General features: G+C 42.3%; 1 protein-coding gene across 1 annotated transcript in view; it reads left to right on the top strand.

Moving 5' to 3' along the window:
• LOC133350365 (leucine-rich repeat-containing G-protein coupled receptor 5-like) overlaps positions 1–15,617 on the top strand; it is a 141,774-nt gene that overhangs the window by 109,006 nt on the left and 17,151 nt on the right. Inside the window, 8 exon segments of the mRNA XM_061564671.1 lie at positions 4,909–4,977; positions 6,105–6,176; positions 7,111–7,182; positions 10,115–10,183; positions 11,042–11,113; positions 12,701–12,729; positions 12,732–12,765; positions 14,648–14,719. Of these exon segments, the coding sequence (XP_061420655.1) occupies positions 4,909–4,977; positions 6,105–6,176; positions 7,111–7,182; positions 10,115–10,183; positions 11,042–11,113; positions 12,701–12,729; positions 12,732–12,765; positions 14,648–14,719 (489 nt within the window).

Below are 15,617 nucleotides of genomic sequence, written 5' to 3'. Positions count from 1 at the left end.
CTGCATGGAAAGTGTTACTTTTCTGTTCGCCTGGATAAACGTTCATTAAGCATGCATCTTGCTGTAGCCAAGGTTTCCTTTGCAAAAGACCCAATTTATCACGTCTCAATGGGCCTATATTTCAGCATGCTGCTGCTGCTACGACCTTCAATCATTACGATATTTTTATTCGAATGTGACGAATCTTAATGACCGTCATCTGTTTTATTAAGAACGTTGAGTTGGTGGAATTGTATTGTAAACGGATGCAGTAGTTTGTTGGGCTGCTAGCTGGGTAGAACACGCGTTCACTTCAAAGTCCCTGTGCAATCTTTTTGAATTCCTAACTCCATCAATTAGGATGAGTGCAATGGTGAAAGATTGCGGAAACCTTGGTGACTCGAGCAGTCGTTGCGTGGACTGTGTACGATCGCGGTGTGACTGAGAGCCGCTTGAGGCTGTAAAGGGAAGACGTGTACACACACACGAACATTAAATAGGGCTTGTAAGTCACAAAAACTTCAGGAATAATGTTATTAACTAAATTATTCATCCACGATAGCGGGCAGCAAAACCTTAACCTAACAAAATAACTTTGCACACGCCATGTATTTATTCATCACTTTGAAGTCTTGAATGTGGAAGAGCAACCATAACAGATCAAAGAGCCAAGGAGTCCAAGCAGCCTAAACGTTGTCCTAAAACGATTGGGGAAGAGTTTAAATTTAGCTGCGAGCAGTTTGGCTTAAAATGCTTGAAGCTGAGGCATGTGAAGCTATTTGTTCTGTGTCCTTTCAATAGCATTCGCTTCATCAAAACAAAAGCAAATCAGCCAGGCGAGGGATATACAGAGATTCTGGAATGCTTGCTCGATCTCATCTCCGCTATGCGCACAACAAACACAGATAGACTTTCACTTTTGTTTAAAGGGTGTGGGATGTTCAAAACAGTATTGCCTTTACAAATTTGATGTTCTCTTCTGTAATGGCTACAAAGAGCTTTCCGCACATATAAGTAGACACACCACATCAGATCGTTCAATTAAGTTGGCTTTAATTTTATTTTTATAGCCACATCTTAATTGGATTTAGCCAATAGTTTTTGTATCACATCCCGCTAAATTGACTTTGTTTGGATATAATGCACTTAATTTAATTTGGCCAGTGCATTGAAAAAATCCGTGAAGATTTTGAATGTTATAAGCAATGAAGTAAAAAATCACAAATTTCAATAATTTAAAATCGCACTGTTAGGCGACCACTGACAAATATACGTTTACATTTATTTTCCACTAGCAATCTTCACACTATTTAGTATTCAACTGGTTACTGGATCTCTCTACACTAAACGTAATATCATACAGACATTTATGAATCAACTGGAAGATGAAGGCCTCGCCTTGACAATTCAGGCAATGTGGGTGGTTTGACCATACTTCACCACGCTGGTTCGTGTGGGTTGGTGAAGTTGGGGGATGGGGAAGGGACCAGTTCAAATATCACTCGCCACTGATGTGAGCCGTAATCCAGAAAAAACAACTCAATGTCACGTGATGGTTATCATGGTACATTACCACTGCGCCACCACCTCCCCTCTAATGCACATCCACAATGCCAATTTAAATAAATAAATGCTATTTGTTAATATTGCTTCAATAAATCTCAACATTACAAAAAAATTACCCTGTAAAATGTAAATGTGAATGATCGACATGCCCCCCCCCCCCCCCCCCATTAGCTTTGAAGTCACCCTTAAGTAAACATAAATATTTGCAATCCTTCGTTGCTTTCTTACATCTCTCACCTCTGGTAGCCGGGGGTGAAGGTCAATCTTGGGGAGACGTTGCACGTGCCTGATGACGTCACGCACGTGCCTGGTGACGTCACGCACGTGCTGTGGCACTGACACCACCAGGATGATATCGGTGCATTCCCAGTCACAAGACGGACATCCATAAGCGGCAAATGTCTGTGCATCCTGTGGGCACGCGTGCATTCGTTGGAACTGTGTGCATTGAGTACGGACCGTTCGAGTGTTGAGCACTGATGGTCAGGGGCATGCGAGTGCAGTGTTGTGTGTATGTACGATGTTAAACTTATTTCGCACCCCACGTAGCCAACCGTGCGAATGAGAACTCTGTGCAGAACTCTCGACGCGGAAGAAACTCGTTGTTGTGCTGGCTTAATGAGAAGTGCATTAACCATTAACGAGAACATTAATAAATTGGGCAACGCAGCTTGTTGAAAGGGGAACTTCAACATCAACGCAATCACTGCTATTTCTAGTTTTCGCACAATCACTGCCACTTCTAACACCAGCAGAATCTTTCTTAACGACGAGAGCAAGCAAACGGTTTTCCATTCATGGCTCTCTTTCAATATACAATTACTGTCACCTCGGACGTCTCCAATCCTCTGCCACTCCGAACGCCTGCAAAGTATGCTCGTTTTATTGTGCAGAGCACGTGCATTCTAAGTCAATCAGAGTCGATCACAACGTTGAAAACTCGTGCGAATAGTTAATTAATAATATAATCAGCGTCTCCGATTGGACCGGGATCGCCTTCTGATTAGCTGGTGCCTATCCCCAGGCCCGTTCCTTACCATGCTCAGTGCTGACCCGACTTACAGCAGTTCCCTTCCGGATACAGCTGTATGGGGTACTACACGGGTGTAAAACGTCTGGCAAGGTTGGCCATCTCAGCGCCTCGACTCGCTACAAAAAGAGGGCCAGTCTGTGAAAACAAGCACGATCTCTTGAAAGTGAAAATGCTTCAGCACAATTGCAATCTCAAAAAGAGCCACGATCTGGTGTTGCAAGTAGGAGGTGATGGCGGATGAGCGCATTGTACGACTGCTCCATATCCGGGGACCAGAGTTCAATTCCCCTACAAGACAAAAAACAGTGGTGTATATTTTAACCAGTCTCGGGCCTCACGTAGATTTAACTTAACCTTCAATGAGTACCTGATCCCGTGTGTAAACATCACCGCTCGGGAGACAAAGGCGGATAAATGCAGCCGGGCGTGGTGTTGGCCTCCCACCCTCTGGTGTCCCGTGCCAGCCTTCATAGTTGCTTGCTAACAATACTTGTGTGACATCACACAACAGTGATGGGATGTTATGATGAGCAATGATCTGTTTGGTAATACTAACAATGACTAACATTGAAAAATAGGGGAAATATTCCATCCAAATAACCAAACTTGTGTCCAAAGGATTTATGGATTCCACACCAATTTCTCTGCCAGTATTGGAGGTTAATAAACTTTTCTGCAGAAACAGAAAAGGTCTCTCGCCTGCACACTAACAAGGGAATGGACTGTTGAGAGGAGTCGACATTGGGTGAGTTGGGCCTGTAGAGAAGCGACCTGGCCACAAATTATAGCTCAACGAAGAGGCTTATCACGTGGAGGTTTCTAACATCCAAATACTCTCGCATGTTTTCAATGTGGAGGGAAAAACACGAAGGACCCGGAGAAAAATCCACGCAACCACAGGGAGAGAGAGAGACATGCAAACTCCAAATATACAACAGGCATCAGGGTCCAGATCGAACGCACAAACTCGTGCACACCAGGCGAGGTCATTCACATCTCGATTATGCTGTGGTATGGAGGATACGTTATTACAATAGGACATGAGGCTAAGTTTGTGTGTGTTATCAGTTGTTTCCTTTATGTAAGGAGGAACCTGTTTTCCCCAATGGTATCAACACAGCCAGGTTTTTAACAGCAGGTTTTCTTAACTTCGAGTTTATGTTTGAAAATCTAGACGCAGATCTTATTTTTTTTACACTAAAAGCAAACTTCCAAAGAAATGGAAACCTTTGTTTGAAACAACAATTAAATATTTATCCAGGGATGATGTTTTAGTCTGATTACTATTAAATATCAATAGTTGATGCCAATAAAATGTGTATGCTGTGCTTGCTTTGTTGATAGTGGCCATCGACACATTTATCAACAATATCAATGATGTTTCAAAAACAGCTTCATCATCATTTCTATTCATTATTCTTTTCAATTAAATAATTTGCAAAATACCAGAACGAGAGAAAATTCCTTTTGCCAACTTTGTGTAAATAGACGCTGCTGTGGTGTAATCGTTGGCGACCGCTGGATTGCAATCCAGGGGTCGCCGGTTCTATTCCATCTCATGGCGCGGCGGTTGTCGAAACAACGAGTGAAAGTTTCTTAAATCTTTACTGCCTCTGTCCACCCAACCCATTTCTAGATGGGTTCACCACAGTTAGTCGTTCGGCGGATCACACCTGTGGTGGGGTAAAGTGTGAGCACTCCCACCTGTTCCCAGACGTCTGACGAACGTGGAAGAGTCAGCCGAACACCGTTTATATATAGTGCACTTCTTTCACACCGTACGGAGTCAACCGCGCACATTGGAGGTGTATGGAGTGGGCGTGAGCGACCAATTACGGGACTGCGCGTTTACCTTTTCCTGTTTGAGAGCGCGTTAAGGACCTCTTTAACGACGGTTTATCGTCGCCACCACCTCCCGCGTGCACGCGCGAGTTTCCCCGCGTGGATTGTGATCGGTGACAGAGGCGGCTTTACTCTGCTTTGCTCAATAGCGTGATTCTTTATGTGCTGAGTTTAGACTCTTTACAGAGATCTTCCGTTGAGCCACTTCTGGCAATCTCAAGCCACCTTGTGACAGCGTGAAGGTCAGCACCAAGATCCACGTGAAGCGAACCCCATTGTCCCCACAACCCGAGGCAATACAAATATTGCCAGCACATATTTCCTCTTTCTGCACCTGAATGGACGGCTTTGCCGTAAGCCCATCCTGTCCAAACGACGTAAGCCCCCCCCCCCCCCCCCACGTTGCCCCCGCTGTACAAACACACGTTCCCCGAAGTTATTACAGGATCTGATGGAGGTGTGCACGTGTGGGCTTACTGTTTTCACAGGGATCTTAACTACAATCAGCTCTCTCAGTTCCCAAAGGCCATCAAAGACCTGCCTAACCTTAGGGAGCTGTAAGTATTCGAGAGAGAAAACACCGTATATTCACCACGCTCGTGTAGAAATATCACAGAAACAAAGTTATTGCTTAAAGTAAAAACGTAAAGTGGTAAATGTGTTAATTAAGTCGTTTTGTTAAACAAATACTGTGTTGTTTGATGTACATTATTTATATGTTTACTACACACACATAGCCTGCTGGAGCTCGGGCTTTTAACCAGCACATGTTCAGGTCAGCACTGCAAACGAGGGGGCTGTGAAGCCAGCACCATGCCCACTCACCTTTGTCTCCCTTCGTGCCACTGTTTACACACCACAGCAGGCAGTCAACCGAGGATAGATTAGTCTTGGGGAAATCCCAGAACCGGTTCAAATATCACTCACTAGCTGATGTTAGCCATGGCCAGGCATTTAACTCAGGTCACCGGACTAATTGTGCAGTTGCTGTATCCACTGTGTTACAAACTGGATGATTTCAATGTTTGTAGAGTATAGTAGACGGTCGCATGGAACATCTGTATCACGTGATTTAATCGTGAAGTCCAGCATAGCAGTCATTTGTTGTTACAGAGAGATCAAGGGATGCATTTGGAAAACGTACTATTATAGGACTTTCCGATTTTCTCAAGTTATATATTCATCATCTGTACTATAGCACATCACTGCATTTAGAGTGTTTAATGTGCCATAAAACATATATAGTGTCAGATTAAATTAACTGAAAGTGCGCGTTTTTCTACGTAAGCACATTTAATTAACAGAATTTGTCAGAAGCAAGCATTTAATCCACGTGTTAACTGATACCGATCTTAAGCTGGTACTTAAAATTATGTTCGTCAAATTTAAAAAGTTAACAGGTTTGTTTATTCAACTTGTGATTAACAGGTTATCTGAACTAGGCCAATCAGATAGGACAAATAAGTGCTCAGAAGGCTGGTTCCCTACTGAGCCAGTTGGCGCACAAGTTGAAATTTCAACCACTGGCCTCTGAGTATTTTCCTAATTAATCTCAATGTAGACATTTCTTCCCTTTCAATAACATGCAATTATTAAGTCATCACTGGTTGATTTTTCATACCGCGTGACTGTTTACAGAGGCGTATTGCCAGCATTGAAAAGTATTCTGTCGTGTTGTTTTCAGAGCATTTCACAGCAACAGAATCGAGATGATTCCTGAGCATGCATTTCGGAGCAACCCACTCCTCAAAACCATGTGCGTACGCGCCTGCCTCTCACCCTGCGAGCACTCACAACATACGCAGACTCGCGTGTATCCGCTATACAGGAGCAGCGTTACTCTGGCACGGGACACGGTGGTCAGCACACTTGGCAATAAGCCACTTTGCACATATTTCCCAGTTCAATTCATGGTGCTGTCTATTCATGATTAAGGACACTACACACACAAGACAAAACACCGTGATTGGTCGAAGTGTTCACGTGTGATGTTGTAGTCACTGTCCGGCGCGTTTTCGGGTTGTGCCATGTTTTTTCGGCACAACGTCCGAAGTTTCAATGCATGTGCTGGAAGCTTCTTCAGCAATCAAGCAATTACTGAAGAAGCCCCGAGCATGTTGAGCAAAACGTCGGACATTATCCCGGACAGCACGCAGCAGAACTGTGGAATCCTACGCAGTAGTATAATAGTGTTCTGCTATGGGTCTTACAGAATTACACTGATTGGCACATTTAGAGTGTGAATGTTCTTAAAAGAAACATACATACTTACTTTAAGCTTTTACTTCATGCTTATATCAGAAAATGTATAGGCGCACTGTGGAATTTGTTTTACAGTTTAATATTTGATCTTTGAATTGTTGTTGGCTGTGAAATGTACCTATTCTCATATATTGAACATACCTAATGCGTACCATGGTGATGTATGAACCATATTAAATATGGCAGGCAGATCTGTTCCATTTTTCTGTAGAAAATATTACCCGACTGTTCACATGGGACAATGTGTTATAGCATATCTAATATTCTCAAAAGTTTCAAGTGCGCGCACAAATCACTTTTAACATGTTTTTCATTTAAAATGAAAAGAGCTTGAGTTTTATGAGAAAATTGATAAATGTATTTTGGATGTAGTCTTGCACATTGTCAAAAATATATATGTAAATATATATCTTTCTAAACTTTTACAGCCATTTCTATGACAATCCCATCCGAGTTGTGGGGAAGACTGCGTTCCAGAACCTGGCGGAGCTGCAGACTCTGTAAGTGCTCTCAGAGAGGCACAGTGTGCCAGCAGACACGGGCTCACATTCTGTCTCACAACCACGCTGCATACACACACACCACACACATACTAAAACCCCCGTATAGCCTTCACGGACTTTTGGGGTAAGAGCCATTTGCGAGCACCTATGAAAAACGGTACGTCACACGAGAGGGTGGGTAGCCAGCACCACGCCCGGCCGTCTTTGTCTCCTGAGTGGCGATGTTTACACACCACACCAGTTACTCATTTGAGGCTGACTCGACCTAGGGGAGGCCCAGAACCAGTTCAGATATTTGTCATCGAATTCGGGCTACCGGATTCGTAGCGCAGCCCTCTAACCACGATACATACCCACATTTACATACGTGTGCATTCAGTACATCTAAACATGTCTCTCTCTCAAGTCTGCAGATGGTAAACCTCTTTGGAAAGCCAAGTAGTGAGCTATTAATGACAAAACGTACATTTTTATTTCTGATGTTTCAAGGGGAGGGGGGGGGGTTCAATCGGGAGCATTCTAAAACACATGTTTAGTGATTTTGGTTATTATTAAATGGTGAACACGCTGCCGTGGTGCGATGGTAATTATCAGAGTGGACCTGCAATGCAGAGGTCGCCAGTTCTACCTGCTGGCACGGCAGAGTGAACCAGATGGGGCACGTTTCTTAAATCTCCCCTTCCAACATTTGTCCACCCAGCGGTGTAAATGGGTGAAACCAGAGTTAGACACTGGTCACATGTGGTGGGTGAAATGCTAACGCTCCCACCTCTTCCCAGATCATCTCACCATTGTGGAAGAGTAGGCCAAAATACCCTCTATAGGGGCTCTCGAAAGCTCCTTTTAGTGGAGTCCCTTCTGCCAACATTAGCATGAGTAATCCATTGCAGGGCTGAACATTTACCTGGGTTTGTTATTAAAATGTAATGATCTAAAGCAAAGCAGCTCGTTACAGTATATGGCACTGAGTGGTTTTTCGAGACAAGTAAAGTACGCATACCCTTCCACCACACTTGCACCACACCAGCACCACACACCTGCACCACACGTGTACCACTCCTGTACCACACGTGCACCACACTTATACCACACCTACAACATACCTGCACCACACCTGCATTACACACCTGTACCACACCTGCACCACACACCTGCACCACACACCTGTACCACTCTGGCACCACACCTGCACCACACACCTGTACCACACCGGAACCACTACCTGCACCACACACCTACACCACACACCTGCACCACCCCTGCACCACACGTGCACCACACCTGCACCACACACCTGTACCACATCGGAACCACACCGGCACCACACCTGCACCACACGTGCACCACACCGGAACCACACCAACACCACACACCTACACCACACACCTACACCACACACCTGCACCACACGTGCACCACACCTGCACCACACACCTACACCACCCACCTACACCACACACCTGCACACACCTGCACCACACCTGCACCACACCTGCTCCACACCTGTACCACACACCTGTACCACACACCTGCACCACGCCTGCACCACGCCTGCACCACGCCTGCAAACCGCTGGCAGATCGAGGCATGCACGGCTCATGCCCACTGAGATGCCGGCTTGCTCACTCATGCCGCACAGCTTCGCTGCAGGCTCCGCTGTCGGCACGTCCATCCCTAATGATGCGGAAACACCAGGAAGCACTGCATCAGCAAACAGTCAGCTAATGCTTCCTGGAAGCACAACCGGAGTTGTTGTCATGCGTGAGAAAGCGTGACAGGGCATAATCTGAATAATTAGAATGTAGATGCGTTTGCTATGAGGTGTCTGCCTCGTGATTGGTTGCTGAATATGTGATGAATTAAAGGCTTTGGAGCAGTTGTCAAATTTAAACTGGGTGCATTCCACAGGCCCACATGAATGGTTTATTTCGTGAATAAATTTGACTTTTTAGCTGTTCTGCATCAGCAGTTTTTGTATTATTCACAATTCGGAGTGGCTCCCTGCTCCAACAAACAGGGGCATAGCATCCATTTCCACAAATACCACTAAGCCAAATGTATACATTCCACATTACCATGGCAGGGACCGGTCTATACGTAAGAACAGCCCTGTTGACGTCCAACAATGTGGCACTCATTTTTAACAACTCGTAAAAATATATCTCATTGTCGTACGACACATTCAAACACATTCACGTTTTGTCAAACGCACATGCATATTTAATCTATCAACAACAAAATTATTATAGAGTTGCTGCATTTTTCCCATCCACAAGATCTTAAATGTTTTGTTTTATATGGCATGTGGTAAGTGGACACGATGAGCTGGTATCGGTTTTGACCAGGGTGCATCCTAGCAGTGAAGCCCTCAACTAGGAAACAACAATAACAGGGATGTTTAAAATGGTTATCTCTGATGAGGAAGCTTTAAAACGTTTCTAAGGTGTATTTCATTCCGTAGATGTCAATGCCCTATGTATGAAAAGCAGGAAATAAATAGAACCAGGGTGAACGGCCAGAACTAGGGGGTTAGACGTCCAGTTTAAAGAGGTGGGTTTTCCAGACAGACTTACATATATCTAACGATTCTGAAGCGTTTCAAATCTTTGGAGCTACACTGGCAAACGCCCGATCACAAGCCCTAAATGTTACCTATTTATTTAAACATATTGCTATAAATTGTGTTTAACCACCACCAAAAATGTCTATAAACACATTTAGAAAAACACATGCAGGGGCAATTTAAATGTCTCCATTCTGAGAAATTTGCTCTGTTATTTATGCATTCATTCATTCATGTAGAGTATTCCATTTATTTATTGACTGCATGCACATGTATTCCCGAGTACATGGTTCACATTCACGCAGTTAACTCATTCATGTGGTCACGAGAAAGCACTGCTCAAGGTCATTTGTCTCCGAATGTCAGACTGCTCCGTGGGGCTGCTGAAGTCGACTTTCTGCCGATCCTGAATGGCACGACGAACCTGGAAAGCCTGTGAGTAGCCCCTTGCAAGCGTTCATCTCTTAGCAGTGCTAGCAGGCCATACCCAGCAAACATGGAACGTGGGGCCAACGTTGGTCCACCAGTTCCATCCAAATGCCAACGTTGACCCAACGTTTGCATGTTTGCCGGGAACGCAATCATGCAAAAAAAACACCTATGCATCATCATAATTGCCTCTGTGGCTGTTTATACATTATTCAAAAGTATGTTGATGTTGTTTGCTGCAACACAAATGTAACGTGCGTTATTACGTTTGCAAGCAAAACACATTCAGAAATTGCATAAACACCCTGTAAATAATCAGAGATCCTCATATCAACATGTATACAATGCAAACCTGTTCGTGTACCTGTGATTGCTTACCAGGCTTGTGCAGTACACAGTCGTTTTTTCGTGATGCCCTATTATCTGAGTGAGTGACTATTGGTAGTCTTTTTTTTAAGTGAAACGCCAGTCTGGCAACAAAGTATATTTTGCGTCATGGAAATAACACATTAGTAATGGACAGTACTACAGATGAAACATTGATATATGAGCTAATATTGAACAGAGTAAACTGTTTTGTGAAAGTCTTTGTGGAGATGCAAACTTTACCGGAAAGTTGTTAAACGAATAAAAAAAGCTGTTTGTAAATGAATAACATAAATACATTATTCTTTACTGTTTAAAATGACTGGGTCTCGGACTGCAGAGGTATGGGTTACCCATGCATTGGTGAAATGTTATTGTTTGAAATATGATTGCATGATGTTATCATAATGATAGTAATAATAAGTATTACGTGGAATGCCATTTATTATAAAAACACAGTATTTATTCAAAACATTGCCTGTGCTTTGTGTCAACTAGCACTCTAACTGGGACCAACATTTCTTCACTTCCCCAAGACTTCTGCAAGCAAATGCACAAGCTGCAAGTGCTGTGAGTGACAGTACACCTCTCTCCAGCTGCACACATCAAAGCTCTCTGTAACGTGCGTCCCACAATAGGAACAATGCATCCAATAACGAGCAGTAAATCGTATAAATATATTTTAGATTTGGGCTCTGTGCCCACGTCGCTGGATGATGAATGAAGCAGCTCTTGGCCATATTTAAATGTAACTAGAATCATATTTATACTTTAGTTTTTTATGTAGTTTATACTTTAGTTTCTACGTGGTGGTTGAGTAACTGCAGCTACATATCATTAACATTCCTTTCCTTTGTTACTGCTAATCCCTGCACCCCCCCTTGGTGCTGTTGATCCTGCATAATGCATGGGCATAATATGACTTTGAAACCCCCCCCGCCCACCTCCTACGCATTTGCCATGAATATGCTAAATTCCTCTTCATATGCACATTCTTTTGTTAAGGCGCTCTTTCTTCCACCTCCAACGCAGCTTATATATAAGCTCCTAGCTTGGCATTGTCTCATTCTTCACCTGAAGACGGCTGCTTGCGTTGTAGCCGAAACGTCGTGAGAATTATTTTATTTTATTATGTTTTATTTTTATTATTTTATTACTTCCCTTCTACGTGACTTTACCGAAAGAACCAAGAAGATAGAATCGTTTGGTTGATTCTTACATGTGGTATTCATTTACACAACCAAAATGGATTAAAAATGCAGTACTATTTCAAAGATAGAATGGGCTGCAGCCAAAATTCCGGATGCAAGTGGTCCACATCAATGAACTGCAGTCAATCCGTTTGGTGCCCATCACAGCCCAGATTTTTATACCTCCTGACAAACAAGTACACTCAACATAAACATATATATATATACCTAATATGTAAATAACACCTGGACTGCATGGTAATGGAAAATACTGGCAATGAGAAAATGAATTAATACAATCACACTGAAGAAGTTTCAGATGATGGTGATGTATTTTCTCTTTGGTTTAGCATGCCAGCTAATGTGCATTCAAATTTTGAACATGTGTATCTATGTATGTGGAACTTCTTGCGTACTGTATGTAGCCAACCGTGCTAATAGGAGGTGTGGGGGAAGGACAACAAACTAAAACAGTTTGAAAGTGATGAGTTTAACATCAATAACGAAGAAAGTTATTATTTCTTAATTAAATGGACCCACAGCTATTGCTGCAAGCAGAGCAAGATGCTGTCCATGTACTGTGTCCACAGGTGCCCTGGGTTCCAGAAAAGATATATCTCCAAATGCAACACTCTTTAAGTTCTTCTTGGTTCTTTCGGTAAAGTCACGTAGAAGGGAAATAATAAAATAATAAAAATTAAATGTTAAAAATGTTATGTTTTATTTTTAATACTTTATTATTTCCCTTCTACTGTGACTTTACGGAAAGAACCAAGAAGATGAATCCCTGCAGTCACGAAAGCTTTAAATCGAAACTCTTTAAGTTGTTATAAAACGGCTCTGTTTTAAGAATGAATCCACTTGGCACGAGGCCACCGAGCCAAGACCTGCACAGCCCTACGGAGCCCTTGAGATTATCATTAATAATCCCTGAATATTGTGTTGCCTCTTTTTGTCTTTCTTCCAGAGACCTGTCTAATAACCACATCCAGACTCTTACAGCCTCCAGGGATGCCTGGCTCTCGAGGAGATGTAAGGAGCTTCCTTGCTTTAACCCACATGTCGACCTTTTGTCCACATCCATACTCTGTGTGTGTGTGTGTACATATATACTTATATGTGGAAGTTGAGCCGAGGCTGGTGTAATTATTTCCATGCTGGTGAAAGTTATGTTTTTCTTCCAAAGACAGTGTACTTTATACATCGTAAACAGATTGTTTGTCTTTGTACTTGTTGGCGAGGGATATTATTTTAATGACACGAAAGCCTAATTTTATACGAAGTCTGTCACCATCTTTTATTATTATTATTCATAATTGGTTCATTTTGGGTGATGTAAATTTGTTAAAAATGTTCCTCCCTTTTCAACATTACTCTTGTTTTTGCTAAAATAAAAACAAATCAATTGGCATATTTGCTCACGTGCCAAACTTAATTTGATTGGCTTTGTCCATTGATGGAGGGTTATAATAAAAAATATATATGTTGCCATCATGCCTACATGATCTAAACAAAAAAAGAAACGCATTATCATACGAAAGCATGTTTGTAACTAAGTGGGAGCCCATTGCAGCATGTGCCAAGAACAAACCCTTTTTGTCACACTGAGTGCAAGTTAGCATGCTGATAAATTAGAAAATTGTTTAAAATAGATACGGAATATTCAACATTGCAATGGTCAACTCCTATCTCCATCAACTTGGCCCATCCGTTTGTTGCCAAGCAAATACTGCTTGATCTCAGATGATTTTAAAAAAAGGACGTCTAAAAAAATATTTCCTACGCATTTGAAAGAGTAACAAATATATATTTTACGCCATAATAGGGGTGTTTTGGGTTAGATCGCGTAAATATATAAATGTGTCGTTAAACTCGCCACCACCCAACACAGCGAACTAGTAAGGGTTGTCACGTAAACAGAACATGCCAATTCGTCACTATTACAGCACACCAGTGTGTTGGAGAGCATTTGAAAAAGTAACAAAATATATATTTTACGACTGTGTGTTGAGTTTGTACAGCCTTAATATTATTTGAGTGAATGGTATAACTGACTTATCTTTCAGGGCTAAATATAAACATGAACGGGTTATTGGTTGATTCAGAATTTATATTTTTGGGTCAGATCATATAAATAAAATGTGTGGCGTGAATCCCTCCTCCATCCGACACATCCTATGAATAAAGTAGTCACGTGAATGAATGTGCCAATGTATCACTGCTTCAGCATCACCACTCGTGTGTTGGAGAGCAATGTCACAACATTTAAATGGGTTCAGACGTTTCGCTGATAGTTACAACCAGCATCATCAGGCAGTTTCCCGAATTGTGAAAATGCCCTCCAGTCTTGGGCCTTAAACAGGGGGTGTGATGTCATCAGTCTGCGCTGGGAGCAGAGAGTGGCAGAAGTGATACTACTCGATTATTGTATTGGCTTAAATTATGTAACTTTTTTTTATCTTACAATGCGTACAAAACTATACTCTTTGGTTCTTTCGGTAAGTCACGTAGGTAGAAATGAAACAAAATAAATTACGACGTTTCGATAGCAACACAAGCCATCGTCTTCAATGGCTTGTGTTGCTATCCAAACGTCGTAATTTATTTTGTTTCATTTCTACCTACGTGACTTACCGAAAGAACCAAAGAGTATCGATTCCTGCAGTCATGAAAGCTTCAAATCAAGATCATACAAAACTAGTTTATGAATCAGAATATTGGCGGCGAAAGCCTACGTAAATAATTGATCGTATGAAATGTGACTGGTTCCTCGGTGCAAAGTATGACACGTGTGTTAAAACTCAAGGTGACAGCTACTTATATAACATTATTATTATTATTATTGGGAGAGTGTGATGGATGGAGATTGTAATGAAGAAACAGACGTACTAATTGCATTTGTGCTTATTTTTAGATCTCTGCAGAACAACGAATTGAAAGAAATTGGGGAAGACACTTTTCAATACCTCGCCTTTTTGAAATCACTGTAAGTCTTTCAAATGATGTTATTACAGGTGCATATGAACATCTACTTTTTGAGCACGTGTTGGGATCACGCATCATATTTTTCTATCTCTAAAATTGGTCAAATGAGTTGCAGAGAAAGACATAACAATTATGAATTACTTATGGTGAGGGACTCATCTCAGAGGACTGTTGCTATCGTCTGCTGCCCTTGTTTAGTAATTGTGACACAATTTACACTGATAGCATTGAGGTGGGACTTTGTTCAGTGACATTTGTTTCAATTAAACACCACTTTCAAGATTACTCACAAGGCAGCTTAAACGTTCGAATAGTGAGAAGTATGAAACGTTAAATGACTGTGACAGTTGGGGTATTTTTCAACCATGCAGTGCAGTAGCAATTGTAACAAATGCAGCTGACAGATTAATGAAAATAGCCTCATATTCCGAAAACCGTTGAAGCATAACTTATTTTTCTCCCGAGTTTTTCCAAAAAATCTTACTTAATTTAAGTGACGCATTCAGGATCTCAATGTTTGCTCAGGGGAGGTGATAGAATAAAGCCCACCAAACAGCAATAACAATTTCCAGCAGCAGCAGCAGTGGGCACAATATTTGTGTTCTGTGGCCACTTTATGAACAATGTAGACGTGGCACATTGCTGAACGTTTCGTACTTTTTGTGATTTAGAAACAAAAAACACGTGGGCATCTCCCTCCCACGCCCCCCTCCAGCCAATGTATCATGGTTCCCATGGTCATTGATGGCCCAGGAGCCAGGCGCATCACTTCTGTGTGGCAGGAGGAAGTTATCGTATTCCATGGCAGGAGCCAGTTATTCAAAAGGTGGGGGTGGGGGGGGGTGCGCAGTGAGGAATTATGACTCGTGATTTGTCAATGGAACGAATGACACCGTAGG

The sequence above is a fragment of the Lethenteron reissneri genome, chromosome 33 (genome assembly GCF_015708825.2).
Source record: "Lethenteron reissneri isolate LAM-NWPU_2019-01 chromosome 33, ASM1570882v1, whole genome shotgun sequence".
Taxonomy (NCBI): Eukaryota; Metazoa; Chordata; class Hyperoartia; order Petromyzontiformes; family Petromyzontidae; genus Lethenteron; species Lethenteron reissneri.
This window is presented reverse-complemented; position numbering and strand designations above follow the sequence as displayed.